Here is a 20,089-nt window from a genome sequence, read left to right as displayed (position 1 = left end):
TGCTGGGCAAGGACCCTCTGGGGTCTCAGTGCCCTCCCCTGGCATTTGGGGCAGCTCCAGGTCCTTCATAGCCTCTGAGGGTTGGTGAGATGGAGGTGGAGATGTTGAAGCCCCGGTCTGAACTGGGCCCCGTCAGTGCCTTCCGCCCTCCGCATCCTCAAGCAGGGCAGTGGACAGACTGCACTGAGTCTTGGCCTTCCATACCTCCTGTCCACCCCAAGGCAGGAAGGCCAAGACCCTGAGGAAGCCCCTGGTGCACCCCAGCAAGCAGCATCTGTAGCTAGGATGGTTTAAAAACTGGCTTCTACAGAAGCTCCTTCTACAACTCTTTCTTCTCTTTCTTAAAAATAATATAACAGTAAATGAAGAAAAGACACAGAGAAGGATGTGACATGCCGGGGCCATGGAGTGCTCTGAGATCTCATCATGGACACCACCGCCCACACCTCCATCCCATCCTGCGCAGGCTGACACTCGCTGATGTCGAAGGCTGCCTTCAGCACCTGGATGTCCGTGGCCACTCTAGACACGCAGTAGATGCCCACCTCCTCCATGCCTCGGTGCTTGATCTCCTCCACACACTGGCACACGATGTAGGGCACCTTGGACCTCTCTCTACTGCAGGAGGAGGAAATGTTCTCAGTGTCCTGACAGTCCTGCTGTTGGTCCACAGCACAGGAGACCTGACCCCTCTCTGCACATCCGGAGGTGGGGTGAGGACAGTGATGAAGGCGCCCAGGTCTGGGGCCGCACACAGAGCCTTCTGCATGCCTGATCTCCCTCTGCAAGCTCAGTCCTCATTGCATGTACTTTCTCAAGACCTTTCTAAGAGGCTGAAGCAGACAGACCCTCTGCAAGTCACACATGATCTTTGTGGGAAGGTCAGAGCCCTGCTTAGTAAAGTCAGCACAGGAAGGGCATCTGAAAGATTCCAGATCTGGGGTTAGCAGCCTGTGCCCCCAGCTAGGAGATCAGGCCTGGTGTTGGTCCTGCCATCCATGTGCTGTGCGAGAGGACAATCCCCTGATCCCCGCCCCGGGCCCAGGCCTAAATAAACATCCGACGAATGAATGAAGTGTTGCCTCAGCACCAATGCTCCAAGTCCCATGATGCTAAGTGCTTTTCTCCTCTGAGTCTTAACAATGAACAATTTCAATACTGCCACACAGGACACTAGAGTAAGAATCCTTCAAAGTTACAACACAGTGCTCTGCTGAGGCCTTAACTTTAGTTCTGTTTTGCAACTGGATTTGGGAGCACATCAAAGCTGCTTCCAAGCCACCCTCATTAGCAGTGCTTATTTGGGGGAGCTGCTGATGGCAGTCCTCGCTGCTCATGCCCAGAGCCCTCCCAGAGTGCTACACAAGTGGCTGCCGTGTAGTTGGGGGTGGGGAGTGGTGTTTAGACACAGATAGGAGTCCAGGGTACGCCTGATGGAGGCCCCGGCCCACATGACCAGCAAGTTCAGGGGCCCAGCCGGATTTCATCCTGGGGAAGCAAATGAATTCTCTAAGGAAGTGATCTGTGTCTGCAAGAACTGCTCTCAAACCAACAAACAGGCTTCTCTTGGCAACTGACTCATGACAAAGGGGCAGGGGTTACAACCATTCAACAGGAACATGGGACCGTGACAAATTCCAAGCGAGGACAGAAAACCCTGCATTTGGGCAGTTCCTGGAGCCAGCCTACGGCTTCCAAGCAAGGCAGCAAGGACACTCCTGAGCTGGTTTGCAGGAAACACAGGAGGTAGCTGAACACACCAAGTGTTCTCTGGGGCCTGATCTCACTGTGCAGCAACGATGCCCAGAGAGGAGAGACCCACACATGCTTTTTTCTGCAGCAACAGCTGAAGGGACAGGCGCCCGCAGTGCATGAGCCCAAGCCCTTCTGCACTCACTTGGTGACCACAGCAATCTTGACTCCAAAGACCCCTGTGTGTTTTCGGGACAGCATCCTCTTCAAGCTGAACTCCCTGCTGGTGAACTTGACTGAGAGCTTTACTTCAATCTATAGTGGGGAGAAGGGGCATAGTCCTCTAATGCTCCTGATCCTCATAACCCAAGGCCCCAAGGGCCCCTGGGAGCCTCATCAAATATTTCTACGCACAAGGCATGCAGAGGTCTCAGCGTGAGGTGAGACCACCCCTCGGGGAAACCCCTAGTCTACTTCAGAAAGAGCAAGGATTTTGAAGGCCAACCTCAGCCTCCCAAAATGCTGGAATTACAGGTGTGAGCCACAGCGCCCAGCCTTTCTTGGAGTCTTATACAATTAGGAGGCATCTAAGGATATGAAATAAATTTTTATGCAAAATCTGAGGCTTACCCTGATTTGACTGTCTCTGTTCCTGGATTTTGCCTCTCAACTTAGAAACACTCTGGATGCCCCAAACTCTAACCTCTGTATCATCAGCCCATTAAGACTACTGTTTTCTTCCTGAGATCTATTTCTCTGTGCAAGTTTTGAATTGTTATTGGCAAGAGTTTGTCTGATACAAACTAACTGGTGATTACTGGAACAGGTTTTTGTTTGTTTATTTGTTTGTTTGAGACAGGGTCTTGCTCTGTTCCCCAGGCTGGAATGCAGTGGCACAATCATGGTTCACCGCAGCCTCAACTCCTTCAAGCCATCCTCCCACCTCAGTCTCCTCAGTAGCTGAGATTACAGGCACACAACACCATGCCTGGCTAATTTTGTATTTTTCATAGAGACGGAGTTTCTCCATGTTGCCCAGGCTGGTCTCAAGCTCCTGTGCTCAGGTAATCCATCTGCCTCAGTCTCCAAAAGTGTTGGGATTACAGGCATAAGCCACCACGCCAGGGCTGGAACAGTTATTTAAAATATTTTTTTCAGGCAGGATGCTGTGGCTCACGCCTGTAATCCCAGTACTTTGGGAAGCCAAGGCGGACAGATCCCTTGAACTCATCAGGAGTTTGACGCCAGCCTGGCTAACACGGGGAAACCCCGTCTCTACAAAAAATAACAAAAGTAGCTGGGCATGGTGGCACACCCCTGTGGTCCCAGCTACTCTGAAGGCTGGGGTGGGAAGATCGCTTGAGCCAAGGAGGCCAAAGTTGCAGTGAGCCAAGATCGCACCACTGTACTCCAGCCTGGGCCACAGAGCCAGACACTGTCTCTAAGAAAGTAAGTAAGTAAATAAATAAATAAATAAAATATTTTTTCAGTTGTGACACCAAGTATTTAATGTAGTAAGACATTGCTGTGTTTTGGTCTTTAACATCTTCCACTTTAGGATGGGCACAGTGGCTCATGCCTGTAATCCCAGCACTTTGGGAGGCCAAGGCAGGCAGATCACATGAGCTCAGGAGTTTGAGACCAGCCTGGCCAACATGGTGAAACCCCATCTCTACTAAAAATACAAAAGCAAACAAACAAACAAAACTATCTGGGCATGGTGGCGTATACCTGTAGTCCCAGCTACTCGGGAGGCTGAGGCAGGAGAATCGCTTGAACCCAGGAGGCAGAGGTTGCAGTGAGCCAAGATCGCACCACTGCACTCCAGCATGGGTGACAGAGTGAGACTCCATCTCAAAAAAAAAAACCCCACACGCTGGGCACGGTGGCTCACACCTGTAATTCCAGCACTTTGGGAGGCCAAGGTGGGCAGGTGACGAGGTCAGGAGTTCAAGACCAGCCTGGCCAACATGGGGAAACCCTATCTCTACTAAAGATACAAAAATTAGCTGGGTGTGGTGGCAAACCTCCCTGGGTTGCTGTGAGCATTCTGCCAGAAAAATGTACTCCAAGCTCTTGAAGTAGGCCTGGCGTGTGTTTGGTGCTCAGTACATATTCGGTGTTCCTGACGCCGACATCATCACTGTGTTCATGGCACAGCCCTGTGCCGCCACGACTGGGCCGCCACCCAGACCTTCCTTTCTCACTCCAAGGGTGAACTGTGGACAGGGCCCCCTGGGAGGGGCTAGGGCCAGAGCTCTCCCAACTCTGGGGACCTCCGCCCGTGGGCTTCAGAAATGTGGCTTGAGAAAGGGGAGTGGGGGCAGGGCCCCTAGAAAACCCCTCGAGGCCAGGCCCACTCCCAATATCCCTAAGACCAGGGACTTGAGTCTTTCCTGCAGACAGATGTGGGCAGGAACCCACCCGACTCCACTTGGGGACGTGGCCGACCTAACACGACAAATCCTAGTTCCTGGGCACCGCCCTCCCAATATCCTCGCAATTAGGCACCCATTCAGCGGCACTGCACTGATCGGCACATCGAGATACACGGCGACATTCGCCCGCAAGAGCATGGCGGTTGCCCGAGCTCCCGGCTATTGGCCCAATAACTACATTTCCTAGAAGGGTATACTACATACTCGTTGGCGTCCGGACGCAAGCAAGTGGCCGAACTCCCTCTAGGAAATGGAGTCTGACGCCTGCGCGGCGCAAAGCCTCCCGGGAGGTGTAGTTTGCGCCCGTGCTGCGCAGGCGCACTTTCCAGCGGCGGCCGCCTGCTGCTCTTTGTGGCAGTAGCCGTCCTTTTGTGGGAGTTCGGTTTGTCCACTTGCCGGTCCCTCAGACCGTCAGCGGTCTCTGTCCGCCTCCGGGCCTGTCTGCTGGTCGCTCGGCGTCCGATGGTTCCGGGCCGCGGAACCTTAGGCCTGGCCCTGGTCTCCGAGTGCGGGTTCGCCCAGAGGAGCGTGTGGCGGGGGTGTGCCGGGGCGTGCGTGCGCCGGGCATGGGGCTGAGCCTGGTGTGGGGAGTGGGTATCTGCGGAGCCGGCCTGAGCCCCACCTCAGCCAGGCGCGGGGAGGGGGATCCGTGCGTGTGGTCGTGCAGCTGTGAGCGCGTGGCCGCCCCGCGAGGCTCCGCTGCAGGCCCCTGAGCCCCAGAAGCAGGACTCGCTCCTCTGGGCCTGCCCTGGGTCCTGGAGGCTACAGAGCTGCCCACGCCTCCCGGGGAGGCTGCCGTGGAGGCCATGGAGATCCCTGCCCCGGAGCCCGAGAAGACAGGTACAGCTTCGCTCTTGTAGTCAGCGTGTCTGTGGATTTGCACCTGAGAATATTGACACTCAGATCAGGCCAGTTTCCCAGAAGCATCCAGCATCTTTTTTTTTTTTTTTTTTTTAATGGAGTCTCACTCTGTCACCCAGGCGGGAGTGCAATGGCTTGATCTACGCTCACTGCAACCTCTGCCTCCCGGGTTCAAGCGATTCTTCCGCCTCAGCCTCCCAAGTAGCTGGGATTGCAGGTGCGCGCCACCACGCCCGGCTAATTTTTGTATTTTTAGTAGAGACGGGGTTTTGCCATGTTGCCCAGGCTGGTCTTGAGGTCAAGCGATCCGCCCGAGTCGGTCTCCCAAAGTGCTGGGATTATAGGAGTGAGCCACCGCGCCTGGACTCCTGCTTCTTTCTTTCCCGTGCCCAACCATTTGTTCCCACTCAGACGTGCTTGATTGGGGGATAGCAGCTCTTTTCTTCATGAATTGGAGTGTCTGAGAAACAGGCAGAATTATCCCTCGATGCTATATCAGTTGGTTCTAGCTGTTGGGGCTCGTTCCCCACCTGGCCTTGCTGGCAGGTTCGGCCTCCTCTCTGATTCTCACTTGTGCCACGACAGGTGGGCTTTAAGCTCAGCTGTGAGCCTAGTAGCCGTGGTCTTGACGCATTTCTCCTTCCCCAGCTCTTTCCTCTCAGGATCCTGCTCTTTCCCTGAAAGAGAATCCCGAGGATATATCAGGTTGGGGTCTTCCCGAAGCCAGGTCCAAGGTGAGTGGCTGCGTGTTCTTCCTTCTTTATGAAGAGGGTTGGCACATTCCCTCCCCAGCCCTGGATCATCAGCCTTCCACAGACCTTCACCCGGGTACCTGCTGGCCAGTCCTGAGGAAGCTCTGGGCAGTGGAAACAGCTCCAGTTGAAGAGTCCACATGTTGCCCGAAGTGTGCCTGGAGATGTACTCTATGGAATGTCTCCTCCAACCCCATTCAGTGGGTCAGTTGCTGGGGATCTCTCTGCCCAGCGCTGTCCTGGGAGCTCTGAGGAGTGGTTTTAGTGGAACCTGAGAAAGTAGGTGACGGCTCACATGGGGTCGCTTTGTCTATCCACATGCTGGCCAGGGGTTGGTGCAGGATGTTTGCACGGTTGATTTACTGGGATGGAATTGGACAGGGGCACGTGCAGCGGCTGAGGAAGACCTGGATTGCAGCACTGGGTTAAGAGTGGTGGTAGGGGAGGCATCCCTGTGTGCTTTCCTCTGTGCCTGGCCCCTGGCATGGGGCCTTCATGGAGAGTCCTGGAGATTTGTAGAATCTGATGGATCAGCAAGGAATTGGCCCTGGGCACTTCTGCAGCCACGTGGGACCCAGATCCCTCCTTTTACAGACTGTGGACTCTGTTCCTCATTTTGTTTCTCTACGGCAACCACCCTGCCCCATGGTAGTATTTAGAAGGGTGCAGTTGACAAAGAGCACAGTAGAGTGAAAGATCTGGAGGGATGAGGGGTCTATGGGTTTTTTTGTTTGTTTGTTTTTTAGCATTTTGTGATTTTGTCAGTCTGCCACTCAGAAGAGGTGACAGCTGATTATAGACAGCTAGAAACAGCTGTAAAACGTGTATTGTGAGATGCGCCTCACTTCTGTAGTGTGTCACAATGCTTTATAGTTCTCAAGAAACTTGACAGTCAAATGCAATGCATGTTCCTTGACTAGGGTGTAGATCCAAAAAAATTGATAAAGGGCAGTTTGGGACAATTGAGGAAATTTGAAAATGGGCTGTATCTTAGGTCATATTGTATCACTAGTAAATGTATTGCGTGTGATGGTAGTACTGTGATTATGTAAGAGAATATCCACAGGAGATACCAGTTGAAGACTGTAGAGTGAGACGTCATGATGTCTGCAACTTACGTTCAAATGGTTCAGCAAAAAAAAAAATGTGTGTGCATGTATGTATGTCTGTATGTGTCTGTGCAGCTCCCTGTAGGTGGTAGGGCCCTTGTGCATGTGTTATCCCTATTCCTAAAATATTTGCTTGTTAGATCCTTGAATAACCAGTTGACTGTCCTGAGTACACATCACCTTTGGCGTTTTCTCTTGACAGTCTCATTCACACTCACAGTTCAAGGTGTTCTGTCTCCTGGGACATCTTGTGTGGTCTGTTCTGACTTCTCTGCTAGTGTCATTACCACATCGGCATCTGATTCCAACACATACTCTCTGGGCTTTTTATTCCCTTTCCTGCAGAATGAAGACACATTAGACATGGGCTTCTCCCGGTGGGCCAGAAATAACCACCAAAAAGGCCTGTGCGGGCCTCAGACCCTACCCTACTCTTGCTGGTTGATGCTCCCCACACTGAAGCCATGTAGTCTCTGACAGCCTTACTGGCCAGCACCATATTCTGATACCTTTGGGACTATTTTTGTTTTTCTTTCGTTTTTTTTTTTTGAGACAGAGTCTCACTCTGTCGCCCAGGCTGGGGTGCAGTGGCACGATCATAGCTCACTGCAGCCTTCAAATCCTGGGCTCAAGCAAATCCCCCACCTCAGCCTCCTGAGTAGTTGGGACCAAGATGTGCACCCCCACACCCGGCTTGGAGCTTTGTTTCAGCCCATTTTCTCCTTCCCTCAACTATCATCGTCCTTCATGCCTGCATGCCTCAATTAGGGATGTGTTCTCAGCATTTGTCCTCATCTCTACCTCCTCATCTGAAATCCAGTGTTTTGCGGGATAAGGTTTTATTTAGGTGTAATTTATATACAGCACAACTGTGCAATTTTAGGTATACAATTTGATGAGGTTGAGCAAACATATACAGTTGTGCAACCAGCACCACAATCATGATATGGGACATTTCCATGACCCAAAAATGACCTCATGCCCCTGTGCATTCCGTCCTCTCCCCTCTCCCCTTGGTAACCACTATAGTTTTGCTATAGATTTTCCTCTTTAAGGATTTCATATGGAATTTATACTATGTGGTCTTTTGTCTCTGCTTTATTTCACTTAGCATATGCTTTTGAGTTTATCCATGTTATTGTGTGAATCGGTAGTTTGTTCCTTTTTATTGGTGAGTAATACTCCATTTGTATTAGTCTGCTAGGGCTGCCATACAAAGTATGGCAGGAGCGTTTAAACAACAGAAATTAATTTTATTACAATTCAGGAGGCAAGAAGTCTGAGATCAAGGTCAGGCATGTTGGCTCACGCCCGTAATCCCAGCACTTTGGGAGGCTGAGGCAGGCAGACTACGAGGTCAGGAGATGGAGACCATCCTACCTAACATGGTGAAACCCCATCTCTACTAAAAACACAAAAGAATTAGTCGGGCATGGTGGCGGGTGCCTGTAGTCCCAGCTACATGGGCTGCTGAGGCAGGAGAATGGCCTGAACCCAGGAGGTAGAACTTGCAGTGAGCCTAGATCGCGCCACTGCACTCCAGCCTGGGTGATAAGCGAGACTCTGTCTCAAAGAAGAAAAAAAAAAAGAAGTCTGAGATCAAGGTGTCAGCAGGGTTGGTTTCTTCTGAGGTCTCTTTCCTTGGCTTGTAGATGGCCACCTTTTCCCTACATCTCCACATGGTCTTACTTCCTCTATGTGTCCAAATTTCCTCTTCTTATGAGGACACCAGTTATATTGGATTAGGGCCCACTGTATTGAATTCATTTCAACTTAATTACTTCTTCAAAGAACCTCTCTCCAGGCCGGATGCAGTGGCTCATGTCTGTAATCCCAGCATTTTGGGAGGCTAAGTTGGGTGGATCACTTGAGGAATTGACTTAACAGGAATTCAAGACCAGCCAGGTCAACATGGTGAAACCCTGTCTCTACTAGAAATTCAAAAATTTAGCCGAGTATAGTGGCGTGTGCCTATAGTCCTAGCTACTCAGGAGGCTGAGGCAGGAGAATCTCTTGAACCCAGGAGGCAGAGGTTGCAGTGAGCTGATATTGCACCACTGCACTCCAGCCTGGGTGACAGAGTGAGACTATGTCTCAAAAACAAACAAAGAAACAAACAAAAAACCTCTCTTGGAGTTACTGAGGGTTGAGACATAGGAATTTGAGGTGAAGGATATACAATTCAGCCCATTACTCCATTGGATGGGTATTCCACAGTCGGCTTATCCATTCACCAGCTGATGGATATTTAGTCGTTCATAGGCTTTTGCTGTTACAAATAAACCCGCTATAAATATTTGAGTACACGTATGGCTGTGCATTTTAATTTCTCTTGCATAAATACCTAGGTGTGAAATTGCTGAGCCATGTAGTTTATCAATTTTGTTGATCTTTTCAAAAAACCATTTTTTTGGTTTTATTGATTTTCTCTATTTTCTGTTTTCCATTTCATAGATTTCTGATCTTTATTATCTCCTTGGTCTCTTAAGATTGAAACTTACTTTACTTACTTTAGTGTCTTAAGATTGAAACATAGATATTGATTTGACACTTTTTTTTCCTTGTATAGCATTCAGCACGATAAATTTCTAAGCAATGCCTCATCTATATCCTACAACTTTTGTTACGTGACATTTTTATTCAGCTGAAAATCGTTTCTAATTTCCCTAGTGATTTCTTCTTCAACGGTATGTTATTTCAGAGTGTGTTGTTTCATTTTCTAACATTTAGGGCATTTTCCAGATGACTTTCTATTATGGATTTCTGATTTAATTCTATTGTCGTCAGATAATGAACTTTGTATGATTTAAAGCCTTTCAAATCTACCAAGATTTATTTTATTTCCCAGAGTGTGGTTTATCTTGGTAAATGTTCCACATGCCCTTGAAAAAGATGTATTCTGCCTTTGTTGGCTAGAGTGTTCTGTGAATACCTGTTAAGTCAAGTTGAATGATGGTGTTTTTAATTGTTCTGTCAGTTTTTGCATTATGTATTTTGAAGCTCTTTTAGTAGATACATTTATATTTAGGATTGCCATGAGTTCTTAACGAATTAAGCCTTTTATCATTATGTACTATTCTCTTTATCTCTGATAGTTGTCTCTCTGAAATCTACTTTGCTATTACTATAGGCACTTCAGCTATTTTTTTAAATTAGTATTTGCAGGGTTTATCTTTTTCTATCCTTTCACTTTTAACCTATCTTTGTATGTAAAGTAGGTTTCTGTAGCTTGCTTTTTTAATTCAGTTTGACAGTCTCCACCTTTTAATTGGAGTGTTTAAACTATTCGCATTTAGTGTAATTATTAATATAATTGGATTTACATGTCTCTTCCCCCCCACTTTTTTTTTTTTTTTTTGGACAGAGTTTTGCTCTTGTCACCTGGGCTGGAGTGCAGTGGCGCAATCTTGGCTCACTGCAACCTCCACCTCCTGGGTTCAAGAAATTCTGCTGACCTCAGGTGATCTGCCACCTTGGCCTCCCAATGTGCTGGGATTACATGCATGAGCCACCCCACCCAGACTTGCTATTAGTTTTCTATGTCTTATGTCTTTTTTGTTTCTCTTTTCCTCCCTTAATGACTTCTTTTGAGGTAAACACATACTGTTCTAATATACTCTTAATTCCTCTGATTTCGTTAAAATTTTTCACCTTTTAGTTATTTGATTGGATGCTGGACATTGTGAATTTTACTTTGTTGAGTAGGTTTTTGGAATTTCTTAAGTGTTTCTGGGATTTGTTCTGGGATGCAGTGAAATTACTTGGCATCTATTTGATCCTTTCAAGAATCAAAGCAAGTCTGGAGTTGGGTGGTGGCCAGGATGCCCAGGCCCAGGGGGAGCAGGCGGGAAGGATTGGAAGGCAGTCAGGTGAGGACTGCAGGTAGCCTCTCTTGATCCCTTGGGGCACAGAACTTGCTGATATATACAAGGTTTCCTTCCTTAGAGTATAATAACGGTATCTAGTCTGAGTTTGGATCCTTTTGCATTAGTGAACTTTCAATAGAGTTGCTGGGGTTTTTGTACTATTAATATTCTCTCAAATTTTTAAGTTTGAAATTCTTGACCCCATGAAGCATAGCATCTCACCCAGGACTTAGAGCATGATACAACAACCATGTACAGCCCCTGGGTCCCACCTCAAGTTGCCAAGGCCCTGCTTTCCCAGTCTAGAAGGTGGTATGGGAATGTATGCCAATTCCCAGCCCCTCTCCCTGCCCCTGGTCCCCAAATTCACTCATGGTCAGTGTCTACAGCACAACCTTCTGTGCATGGGAAGTCACCTGAGGTTAGCCTTTTACTTGTAGAGTCCTTAATCAATCTCTGGCTCCTTTGGAACCATGGACACAGAATCAGTCCTGAGTGAGTGAGAACCTATATGTCATTTCAGGAATCGGTGAGTTTCAAGGATGTGGCTGTGGACTTCACCCAGGAGGAGTGGGGTCAGCTAGACTCCCCTCAGAGGGCCTTGTACCGGGATGTGATGTTGGAGAACTACCAGAACCTTCTTGCCCTAGGTAAGATCCCCCCAGCCCCAGGCTGGGCGTTTGCTGTCAGCCTTCTTCTGCGTGGTAGATATTAAGGAGGATCCCTTCAGTGCCAGCCCTGGTGCCAGATATGTCATGGGTTGGGAAGCAAGACCTGCGCCTTGGGGCACTCATGGCCAGGGGCCTCGGCCACACCAGAAGTCCCCAGGGGACAGCGTAGGAGCTGGTAGCATCCTTGCTTGGCATTTCCCCTGGTCCTGGGATGGGGTCAGGGAGAGAAGAGAGGAAGGTGGGACCCTGGAGCCCAGCTGGCTCTGGAACGGTCCTCGAGCAATAAAGTAAGGACGTCAGCACACGTGGGGTCTTCAGAGTGTGTACTGGGATTTGGGTTCCAGTCTGAGACCCTCACCACTTTTGGCCCAGAGGACCTCCTGTTCCCAGAGAGGGTGTCCGCTTCACAGGCATTGTCCTTGTTAGGGGCGGCCCCTGAGGTCAGCTGGGCCTGGAGAGCCGCAGCATGCCCAGCCCCACTTTCTCCCCACAAGCAGGACCTCCACTGCACAAGCCAGATGTGATCTCCCATCTGGAACGAGGCGAGGAGCCATGGAGCATGCAGAGGGAAGTCCCTGGAGGGCCCTGTCCAGGTGAGCAGAGGCACAGGTGGAAGGGTGCCGGCCCCAGCACCTCTGGCGGCACCTCCTCCTATGGCCCCTATTTTTCCCCCTCAATTTGCTCTAGTTCCATGTCACGTTCTCAGGTCCTCCACCAGACCCTCCCGCCTGTCTCCCTTCAGCACATATTGAGCACTGCCTGTGTGTTGAAACCTGTTCTGGGATACAACAGGGAGCAAACCGGGCCATTGGGACCAAATGGCCACCTGCTGATGGGGGTGGGGAGGCAGGAATAGAAATACTGAGCCAGTGATGTTGGCTGGGCAGCTGGGGGTGTGGGATTGGGGTCAGAGGGCCACCAGGGGAGGGGCAGCTGGCATTGGTCAGTGTCAGTGTCAGGGTCAGCATCAGCGTCAGCATCAGGGCCAGCATCAGCATCAGGTTCAGGGCCAGTGTCAGGGCCAGGACCAGCATCAGCATCAGAGCCAGTATGCGCATTAGCGTCAGGGTCAGGGCCAGCATCAAGGTCAGGGCCAGCATCAGCATCAGAGTCAGCATCAGCACCAGGGTCAGAGTCAGCATCAGCATCAGCGTCAGAATCAGCATCAGCATCAGGGTCAGAGTCAGCATCAGCATCAGGGTCAGCATTAGCATCAGGGTCAGCATCAGCGTCAGAGCCAGCATGAGCATCAGCATCAGGGTCAGCATCAGCATCGGGGTCAGGGCCAGCAGCAGCATCAGGGCCAGCAGCAGCGTCAGAGTCAGCATCAGCATCAGGGTCAGGGCCAGGGCCAGCATCAGCGTCAGGGTCAGGGCCAGCAACAGCATCAGAGTCAGCGTCAGCATCAGGGTCAGGGCCAACATCAGCGTCAGGGTCAGGGCCAGCATCAGCGTCAGAGTCAGCATCAGCGTCAGAGTCAGCATCAGCATCAGGGTCAGCATCAGCATCAGGGTCAGGGCCAGCATCAGCATCAGAGTCAGCATCAGCATCAGGGTCAGCATCAGCATCAGGGTCAGGGTCAGCATCAGCATCAGGGTCAGGGCCAGCATCAGTGTCAGCATCAGCGTCAGGGTCAGGGCCAGTGTCAGCGCCAGAGTCAGCACCAGCATCAGGGTTAGCATCAGCATCAGGGCCATCATCAGCATCAGGGTCAGGACCACCATCAGCATCAGAGTCAGCATCAGCATCAGGGGCAGCACCAATGTCAGAGTCAGCATCAGCATCAGGGTCAGGGCCAGCATCAGTGTCAGGGTCAGCATCAGTGTCAGAGTCAGCATCAGGGTCAGGGCCAGCATCAGTGTCAGGGTCATTATCAGTGTCAGAGTCAGCATCAGGGTCAGGGCCAGCATCAGAGTCAGGGTCAGTATCAGTGTCGGAGTCAGCATCAGCATCAGGGTCAGCATCAGTGTCAGAGTCAGCATCAGCATCAGGGTCAGGGCCGGCATCAGGGTCAGGGCCAGCATCAGTGTCAGAGTCAGCATCAGGGTCAGCATCAGCATCAGGGTCAGGGCCGGCATCAGGGTCAGAGTCAGCATCAGCATCAGGGCCAGCATCAGCGTCAGAGTCAGCATCAGCATCAAGGCCAGCATCAGCGTCAGGGTCAGGGCCAGCATCAGGGTCAGGGTCAACATCAGCAAGGGCTTCTAGGTTGTGGCCAAGATGGCAGCCATCCATGAGGGAAAGGGGACCGGGGTGGGTCTTGAGCAGAAGGTGGTCTGCTTTTCTTCTCCAACATTCTTTTTGTAGACTTCTCTTCTGAGTTGGTTGATGAATAAGTGAATTAAATAATTGCAGCTTAATTTATTGGACAGTGACTGCTGAGCATGTTAGGTGTCTAGAAAGCTTGAGAAACACCTTTCTGTGGGAAAGGCAGCCAATAAGCTGTGGAGCACAGAGCACAGGGGTCGGGGAAGGCAGTCCCTTCTCCATACCCGCTCTGCTGCCACACACCACCCAGTCCCAACCTGCAACAGCAGCTGCAGCCCCAGCTTTCTGGTCTTTATTTCTCACCCCAGCCTCTGATGCTTGCTTTGTCCTCTTTGACAAAATTACAGGTTTTAAAAAATTCATATTTTTGTTTGATTCGTATATGAATACACTGAAAATGAGGCTGAAAGGTTATTGAAATCCTGCATAATCTTTCCACCCAGAGATAACTGTTCTCTAATAACTGACCACATCACTGATTCCTCTGGGCCGTTCCTCTGTGTGCGGATAGACTTTTCTAAAGCTACACGTGGCCGGGTGCAATGGCTCACACCTGTAATCCCAACACTCTGGGAGGCCAAGGCAGGCAAATCACCTGAGGTCAGGAGTTCGAGACGAGCCTGACAAACATAGAGAAACCCCATCTCTACTAAAATTACAAAATTAGCTGGGCGTGGTAGCGCATGCCTGTCATCCCAGCTACTCGGGAGGCTGAGGCAGGAGAATTGCTTGAACCCGGGAGGTAACTCCAGATAACAAAAGTGAAACTCTATCTCAAAAAAAAAAAAAAAATTACAAAAATTAGCTAGGCATGGTGGTGGGCACCTGTAATCCCAGCTACTCTAGAGGCTTAGGCAGGAGAATCGCTTGAACCTGAGAGGCAGAGGTTGCAGTGAGCCATGACCGCACCATTGCACTCCAGCCTGGGAGAGAGAGCTAAACCCCGTCTCAAAATAAATAAATAAATAAAGCCTTACGCACCCTTGGAAGCACAGCACGCATGCCGGAGTCTGGCTACCACACTGGCCATGGCGTAGTGAGCATCCTCATGTGATGTTTACTGATTGCACATTATCCCTTAGATGTATGTGCCCTGCTATGTTGTTGGCCCTATTGCTGCCAAAACGACTTTTTTCTGGCCTGGGCCTCTTCTCTCTGCTCTATGCACCTTCCCTAGACTCTCACCTCTCACTTGGTGTGAGCGTGGTCTACACTATAGCAACACCAGCTGAGCTGCAGCCCTGTGTCACTGACCATCTCGTGGGCCTCTGCCTGCATGTCTAAGACCAGACTTGGAACTGGACCTTCCTCCTCCCGTCCCTGTCTTTACAAAAGCTTCCACCGTCCATCCTTGGCTTGGGTGTTTGCTGAGGTCTCATCCTCTCCCCCATTTTTCCTCTCTTGCCACCTTCAGTCAACAGCTAGAGCCAGCAGTTTTAGCTCCTCAATGGCTCTCAGATCTGCTGCTTCCTGTTCATTTTCACAGCCTTGGTACCAGTCTGAAGTTGCCATTTTTCACCTGAATTATTCAGACGGCTTCCCTAACTGGCCTCCCTAACTGCTCGCTCCCACCTCCTCACACACCACCAAAGCCACCTTCAAGACAAACCATTATACCAGGCTCAGGGGCTCACACATCTAATCCCAGCGCTTTGGGAGGCCAAGGTGGGAGGATCGCTTGAGCCCAGGAGTTGGAGGCTGCATTAAGCCGTGATTGCACCCCTGCACTGCAGCCTGGACAACAAAGCGAGACTCTGTCCCTGCCCCCCACCAAGATACCACATGATCAAGTCACCCTCTGTGCAAAAGGCCTTTCTTCCCCGACTGCTCTCTGAGTCAGGCATCTGGTCACCTCAAACCCATCCACCTTGCCAGGGTCACCTCTCAGCCTTCCTGCCTCTGCGTATCTTGTCTTCATCTTACTGTCTCACCTCTGAGCCTCTGCACATGCTGTTCCCTCTCCACCTGGCCACCTGCCATGTGTGCCATGGCCAGTTCCACTTGCCCTGCCCTTCTGGATGGGTTGGGGCCACGGGCAGCACCACCATGCAGCTCTGCCCACTGCACTAGATGCCACTTTTTAAGCCTGGGGAGGACAGAATTAGAAATAAAATCTCCTGCCAGCTCAGAAAACCTTGCTATAGAGATAGAAAAGAAAGAAAGCCTTCTTATTGAATAAGTGTTTAACCAGATGTGGTGTGCCTGAGAGAAAGAAACATCCCCCTTTGACAGAGGAGACAGATCCAACCCAGCACACAGGACAACTGTCTTCACCTAAAGGAAGAGGACAGCTTTTTGGGGTTTTATTATTATTATTATTATTTTTTTTTTTTTTTGAGATAGGGTCTCTATTGCCCAGGCTGGGGTGTAGTTGCATGATCATAGCTCGCATCCTCAATCTCCCCAGGCCCAGGTGATCCTCCCACCCCAGCCTCCTGAGTAGCTGGGACTACAGACATGTGCCATCATTCCTGGTTAATTCTATATTTTTTGTAGTGGGGTCTGTGTTGCGCAGGCTGGTCTTGATCTGGGCTCAAGTGACCCGCCCACCTTGACCTCCCAAAGTGCTGGGATTACAGGCAAAAACCACCCGCGCCCAGCCTCTTGTACCTTTTTGACAAGCAGGAAGTTACATCTTGGACTGGACTCTTGGACTAGGGTCATTTCACTTCTGAAAAGGTTTGCATGCGTCTCAGAGAAAACATTTGCAATTCCCAGTGTTCTAAAGGGAAGCGCTGGAGTGTGGGAGGCCTTTTTTCCTTTTGGCACCACAGACAATTTTTAATTCATTTATTAGTCCCAGCTACTCGGGAGGCTGAGGCCGGAGAATGGCGTGAACCAGGGAGGCGGAGCTTGCAGTGAGCTGAGATCACACCACTGCACGCCAGCCTAGGCGACAGCGAGACTCCGTCTCAAAAAACACAAACACAAAACAAACTTGTATTTGCCCTGTGTATTACGAACACCTGCCATGGTATTGACAGAGCAGTCGGTCAGCCGACGTGTCTGTGAATAAGTGTAATCCTGATCACCAGCTCCCGAGCTTGCCCCTTTCTCAGCCCCCTTGCTGCTTGTAGCTGCTCCTTCGGGGATTCCCTTGGCCCCTCCACCTTTCCCGGTCTTTGCTCTCTGGTAGTTCCTTGCGTTTTCTTCCTTTCCTTTCTTCCCGCTCTTGCTTGCACATCTCGTCCTGGGCTCTCCCTTCTCCCTGCCTATGCCTTCCAGCCTTGGTCCTGGTCCTCTCCTCTTTTCTGGGCTTATCTGCATCTCCAGGTCGGTTCTCAAATCTGAATTCTAGGCCAGGTTTCCGCTTGCTCACAGAAAATCACTTTCAATATCTTACAGAATGGGAGCTGAAGGTGGTGCCCTCTCAACAGCAGGGTATTTGCAAAGAAGAACCGGCCCAGGAGCCCATCACCGAGCGGCCCCTGGGCGGGGCGCAGGCGTGGGGGCGCCAGGCCGGTGCTCTGCAGAGGAGTCAGGCTGCGCCCTGGGCGCCTGCACATGCTATCGTCTGGGACGTCCCTGTAGAGAAATTCCCCCTTAGGTGTCCCCTCTTCGCCCAGCAACGCGTTCCCGAGGGGGGACGCTTGCTGGACACACACAAGAACGTCCAGGCTACTGAGGGCAGAACCAAGGCTCCTGCTAGACTGTGTGCGGGAGAAAACACCTCTACACCAAGTGAGCCGCACAAGTTCCCCCAGGCCCGCCGGCAGCGCGGGGCGGGCGCTGGGGAAGGCGAGTTCGTGTGCGGCGAATGCGGGAAGGCGTTCCGCCAGAGCTCCTCCCTCACGCTGCACCGGCGCTGGCACAGCCGGGAGAAGGCTTACAAGTGTGATGAGTGCGGCAAGGCCTTCACCTGGAGCACCAACCTGCTGGAGCACCGACGCATCCACACGGGCGAGAAGCCCTTCTTCTGCGGCGAGTGCGGGAAGGCCTTCAGCTGCCACTCGTCCCTCAACGTGCACCAGCGCATCCACACGGGCGAGCGGCCCTACAAGTGCAGCGCCTGCGAGAAGGCCTTCAGCTGCAGCTCACTGCTCAGCATGCACCTGCGGGTGCACACCGGCGAGAAGCCCTACCGGTGCGGCGAGTGCGGCAAGGCCTTCAACCAGCGTACGCACCTCACACGCCACCACCGCATACACACGGGCGAGAAGCCCTACCAGTGCGGCTCCTGCGGCAAGGCCTTCACCTGCCACTCCTCCCTCACCGTGCACGAGAAGATCCACAGCGGGGACAAGCCTTTCAAGTGCAGCGACTGTGAGAAGGCCTTCAACAGCCGCTCGCGCCTCACCCTCCACCAGAGGACGCACACGGGCGAGAAGCCCTTCAAGTGCGCCGACTGCGGAAAGGGTTTCAGCTGCCACGCGTACCTGCTCGTGCACAGGCGTATCCACAGCGGCGAGAAGCCCTTCAAGTGCAACGAGTGCGGCAAAGCCTTCAGCTCCCACGCCTACCTCATCGTGCACCGGCGCATCCACACAGGCGAGAAGCCCTTCGACTGCAGCCAGTGTTGGAAGGCCTTCAGCTGCCACTCGTCCCTCATCGTGCACCAGCGCATCCACACTGGTGAGAAGCCCTACAAGTGCAGCGAGTGTGGCAGAGCCTTCAGTCAGAACCACTGTCTCATTAAACATCAGAAAATCCACTCCGGGGAGAAGTCGTTTAAGTGTGAACAATGTGGGGAGATGTTCAACTGGAGCTCGCACCTCACTGAGCACCAGAGGCTGCACAGCCAGGGGAAGCCCTTGGCCATCCAGTTCAACAAACACTTGCTCAGCACATACTACGTGCCTGGCAGCCTGCTGGGTACAGGGGATGCTGGGCTGAGGGACGTGGACCCCATCGACGCGCTGGATGTGGCAAAGCTCTTGTGCGTCGTTCCGCCCCGAGCTGGCAGGAATTTCTCCCTGGGAAGCAAACCTCGAAACTAACATGATGTGCTTTGGTGTCAGTAGCCGCTTTCGGAGCTACTCAAGGAGGAAAGCACCCTGATCCTCCCTGGCTCCTAGATCCAGACCACCTTCCTCCAGCTGTGGAAGCCTTGCCTTATCACCCCAATCAGGTCTGCATGCCAGGGTGCCTCTTTTAGTTAAAGTCAGTCACCTCCCCAGAAGGGCCACACTCCAGGAGGAAAGTTGAGAGCCATTTGAGGTAGTCCTGTCACCTGTTTTCCTTGATGGACCTGGAAGTTGTTGACGAGGGGAAAGATCTTTCTTGCCAGTAAAAAGAAGGGATATTGTTGGGCGCCATGGCTCACACCTGTAATCTCAACACTTTGGGAGACCAAGGCAAGGGGATCGCTTGAGCCCAGGAGTCTAGGACCAGCCTGGACAACATGGTGAGACCTCGTCTCTATAAAAAATGCAAAAATTAGCCAGATGTGGTGACGTGTCCCTGTGATCCCAGCTACTCAGGAGGCTGAGGTGGGAGGATGATTTGAGCCTGGGAGGTCAAGGCTGCAGTGAGTCATGATTCACAGCACTGCACTGCAGCCTGGGTGACAAAGCAAGACCCTGTGTGAAATAAAAAGGAGGTACATCAACTGTTGTATCCTCGACGGACTCCTGACATGGCTTCAATCAGGAGTTTCCTCCATAAACTATTATTTTCAGAATAATAATAAAACAAGAATTATGAACAGCATTACTTTCCAGTGAACATTATTATATTGCTAGAGAGGAGAATAATCTTGGGTGGTGGGCATCTGGAAAAAGTGAATTTCCTGGACTTACTTCATGTAAATAGCTCTACTGCAGAGCTGTGTGTTAGTGACAGTGCAGTCAGGGGTGTTCCCACAGCTGTCACAGCATGGCCCAGCATCGTTGTAGCCAGATCCTAACATGCCAACATCACCTCTTGCCATTTAGCCCTGGTGAGAAATTGGGAACTCCCAGGCAGTGCCCAGTGCATCCAGGAAAGATGGGCACGACATCAAGAGAGATGTGTCTGGAGGCTCCCCTTCACTGATTGGGCCTGGGCAAGGCCACCCTGGGCTGGTGAGGCTGCCCTGCAGGGCTTCTCACTATGTAGCACCAGTCACCAGCCCAGGTCACAGAATAAGCCCCTCCCAGCATCCACTGGAGAGGGGGAGCTGAAGCCCAGGGAGATGGGCTCCATCGTGGTCCCACATGGAGGTGTTGTACAAACCCTGGAAAAGGTGGCTCTCCGTCCCGACACTCTTCAGAGATAGGAAGACAGAGTTAATCTTGAATGAATGTTATTTCTACTCCGTCCTAAGCAAGAATAAGCTGCCCCCTTGGTGATAATACTTTACATTTGTATGGAGTGCTACCATTTATGAAATTCTTTCAGTATGCTTTTTAAATTATGCTGGCAAAATAACCACAGTTCAGAAAATGTGGACTTATGAAAAATAAAATCCCCATAATTCTTAATAAAACTGCATTTTGCACTTTGATACATTAC

At 51.3% G+C, this 20,089-nt stretch overlaps 2 protein-coding genes across 5 annotated transcripts in view; one reads left to right on the top strand and one right to left on the bottom strand.

Moving 5' to 3' along the window:
• Positions 1-4,938, bottom strand: part of LOC117096526 (breakpoint cluster region protein-like) — a 16,494-nt gene extending 11,556 nt beyond the window's left edge. Inside the window, exons 1-4 of the mRNA XM_033233944.1 lie at positions 4,540-4,938; positions 4,335-4,373; positions 1,898-2,007; positions 479-618 (exon numbers count right to left, since the gene is read on the bottom strand). Of these exons, the coding sequence (XP_033089835.1) occupies positions 479-618; positions 1,898-2,007; positions 4,335-4,373; positions 4,540-4,938 (688 nt within the window). The remainder of the gene's footprint in view (positions 1-478; positions 619-1,897; positions 2,008-4,334; positions 4,374-4,539) is intronic.
• On the top strand, positions 4,459-20,089 carry ZNF74 (zinc finger protein 74). 4 transcript variants are annotated; one of them, XM_033232865.1, is made up of 5 exons: positions 4,459-4,970; positions 5,640-5,725; positions 11,242-11,368; positions 11,887-11,982; positions 17,003-20,089. In XM_033232865.1, the coding sequence occupies exons 1-5, from the start codon at positions 4,937-4,939 to the stop codon at positions 18,592-18,594; spliced, it is 1,935 nt and encodes a 644-aa protein (XP_033088756.1). In that variant the 5' UTR covers positions 4,459-4,936; the 3' UTR covers positions 18,595-20,089. The 4 variants fall into 4 exon arrangements, with proteins under 4 accessions (XP_033088756.1, XP_033088758.1, XP_033088757.1 ...); XM_033232864.1 differs by having other exon boundaries at positions 4,516-4,970; positions 11,884-11,982; XM_033232867.1 differs by lacking the exon at positions 5,640-5,725 and having other exon boundaries at positions 4,491-4,970.

The sequence above is a fragment of the Trachypithecus francoisi genome, unplaced genomic scaffold (assembly GCF_009764315.1).
Source record: "Trachypithecus francoisi isolate TF-2019V2 unplaced genomic scaffold, Tfra_2.0 Lachesis_group14, whole genome shotgun sequence".
NCBI classification, from domain to species: domain Eukaryota; kingdom Metazoa; phylum Chordata; class Mammalia; order Primates; family Cercopithecidae; genus Trachypithecus; species Trachypithecus francoisi.
The sequence above is the reverse complement of the archived record's forward strand: the minus strand, read 5'-3'. Positions and strand labels throughout refer to the sequence as shown.

Bases quoted from the DNA above. Each gene is read 5' to 3' on its own strand.
- ZNF74 (XM_033232864.1), top strand. From the start codon at position 4,937: ATGGAGATCCCTGCCCCGGAGCCCGAGAAGACAG. The intron at 4,971-5,639 runs GTACAGCTTCGC...CTCCTTCCCCAG, and splicing joins CCCGGAGCCCGAGAAGACAG to CTCTTTCCTCTCAGGATCCT. The intron at 11,983-17,002 runs GTGAGCAGAGGC...AATATCTTACAG, and splicing joins CCCTGGAGGGCCCTGTCCAG to AATGGGAGCTGAAGGTGGTG.